General features: G+C 35.7%; 1 protein-coding gene across 1 annotated transcript in view; it reads left to right on the forward strand.

Moving 5' to 3' along the window:
• Nucleotides 1–6: 6 nt before the first annotated feature.
• The window catches only part of LOC102202503 (extracellular calcium-sensing receptor-like), a gene marked incomplete at its 5' end in the record, with an annotated part of 4,969 nt that continues 3,303 nt past the window's right edge, over nt 7–1,672 (forward strand). Inside the window, 5 exons of the mRNA XM_005739413.1 lie at nt 7–80; nt 361–655; nt 797–883; nt 1,088–1,357; nt 1,575–1,669. Coding sequence (XP_005739470.1) covers nt 7–80; nt 361–655; nt 797–883; nt 1,088–1,357; nt 1,575–1,669 — 821 coding nt within the window. The remainder of the gene's footprint in view (nt 81–360; nt 656–796; nt 884–1,087; nt 1,358–1,574; nt 1,670–1,672) is intronic.

Consider the following 1,672-nt stretch of genomic DNA (forward strand, 5'->3'; position numbering starts at 1 on the left):
GGACTGTTTCAAATCCACTTCTTTTCAAGTGTTGCTATTCAGTCTTTTACTTCAAAACCACAACAACCTACTTGCAATGGGTAAGTAAGGCTGGGGGGGGAAAGGGAAATGGAAATTAGTGCAAAGGAAATATGAGATTGTAATAGTAGTAACTGTACTTTCTGATTTATTATCATTCAGGATAAATGCATGTATCTTGGTGCATCAATATTATTTGTCATGAAAATATCTTGTTTATCGTTGTTATTCAGTTTCCTTAATTGTTTTATAATGTTTTTTAATAATAAGTAATTTTGCCACATGTTGCAGTAAAGTATCTTGATGAAAATATATTTTTCAGTTAAATTTTTCTTGTCTTAGTGTTTATGCCCTAGGATTTAAGCTCGCACAAACCATGGCCTTTGCTATTGATGAGATCAATAGAAACTCAAACCTGCTACCTAATGTGACTCTGGGGTACACTCTGTATGATGACTGCCTTGAGCTTGGAATTGGATTTCGTGCAGCATTGTCAATGGCCAGTGGTCAAGAAGAGAAAATTATATTAAATAGTACATGTGTTGGAAATCCTCCTGTCATAGGGATTGTGGGTGATTCATCTTCTACAAATTCTATTGCCATTTCCAACGTCTTAGGTTTGTACAGAGTACCTATGGTAAGTTTTCTGCTCAACCATGTAATAGTTTTCTTGGATTATTTTAATTTAATTGCAAATTTAAAGACACTTGAAGTAACATGACAAAGTTAAGACATCTCTACATCAATATCGGTGCAATCTGTAGTCTGTATCTTTCAGGTGAGTTATTTTGCCACATGTTCCTGCCTGAGTAACCATCAAAAATACCCATCATTCTTTAGGACGATCCCAAGTGATGCTTTCCAGGTGAAAATCTGTCAACAATTGTTTTTGTTGTCGACAAAGATGTTTTGGTTAAAGAAATTGCCTACTTTGCAACAATATGCATACAATGATACTAAAATGTTTTTCCAGTTCCAGTTTTACTTTGTTATGAACAAAGCTAATTTGCCACCATAAAGGTGTAATAATCATGTGGAAAATTGTTCTTGTCTATGCACTTACACTTAGGTACGTGCTATGATTCAGATTCTGAAGCATTTCAGTTGGACTTGGGTTGGTCTGCTTGTCAGTGACGATGATTATGGACTTCACGCAGCAAGATCATTTCAATCTGAGCTGAGTCTGTTAAGTGAAAGTTGCCTGGCCTACACTGAGGTTTTGCCCTGGGACAAAGACACAGAAGAACTCAGGAGGATTGTTGATGTGATGAAAAAATCCACAGCTCGAGTTGTTATTGTCTTTGAACATTACAGTCGCATGATAAACCTTATGGAAGAGGTTTGGCTTTAAAACAATCCAATTATTATTAATTGCAAAGGTCTGCATCATTGTATTGTGTAAAACATTTATTACATCATTATTTGAATGATTACAGAAAACTGTACATTCAGAATTCATTTAAAGGCGAATAATAGCTTAAATAGCATGATAATGTCACTAATCAAGTTATAGTTACAATATCTTTTCATAGAATATGGTGTAATCTAATTCACAGGTAGTGAGGCAAAATGTAACTGGCCTACAATGGATGGCCAGTGAAGCCTGGACAGCAGCTGTTGTGCTCCAAACACCTCAGCTTATGCCATACCTGCG

The sequence above is a fragment of the Pundamilia nyererei genome, unplaced genomic scaffold (genome assembly GCF_000239375.1).
Source record: "Pundamilia nyererei isolate P.nyererei 1_Seehausen unplaced genomic scaffold, PunNye1.0 scaffold00091, whole genome shotgun sequence".
In the NCBI taxonomy this organism is placed as follows: domain Eukaryota; kingdom Metazoa; phylum Chordata; class Actinopteri; order Cichliformes; family Cichlidae; genus Pundamilia; species Pundamilia nyererei.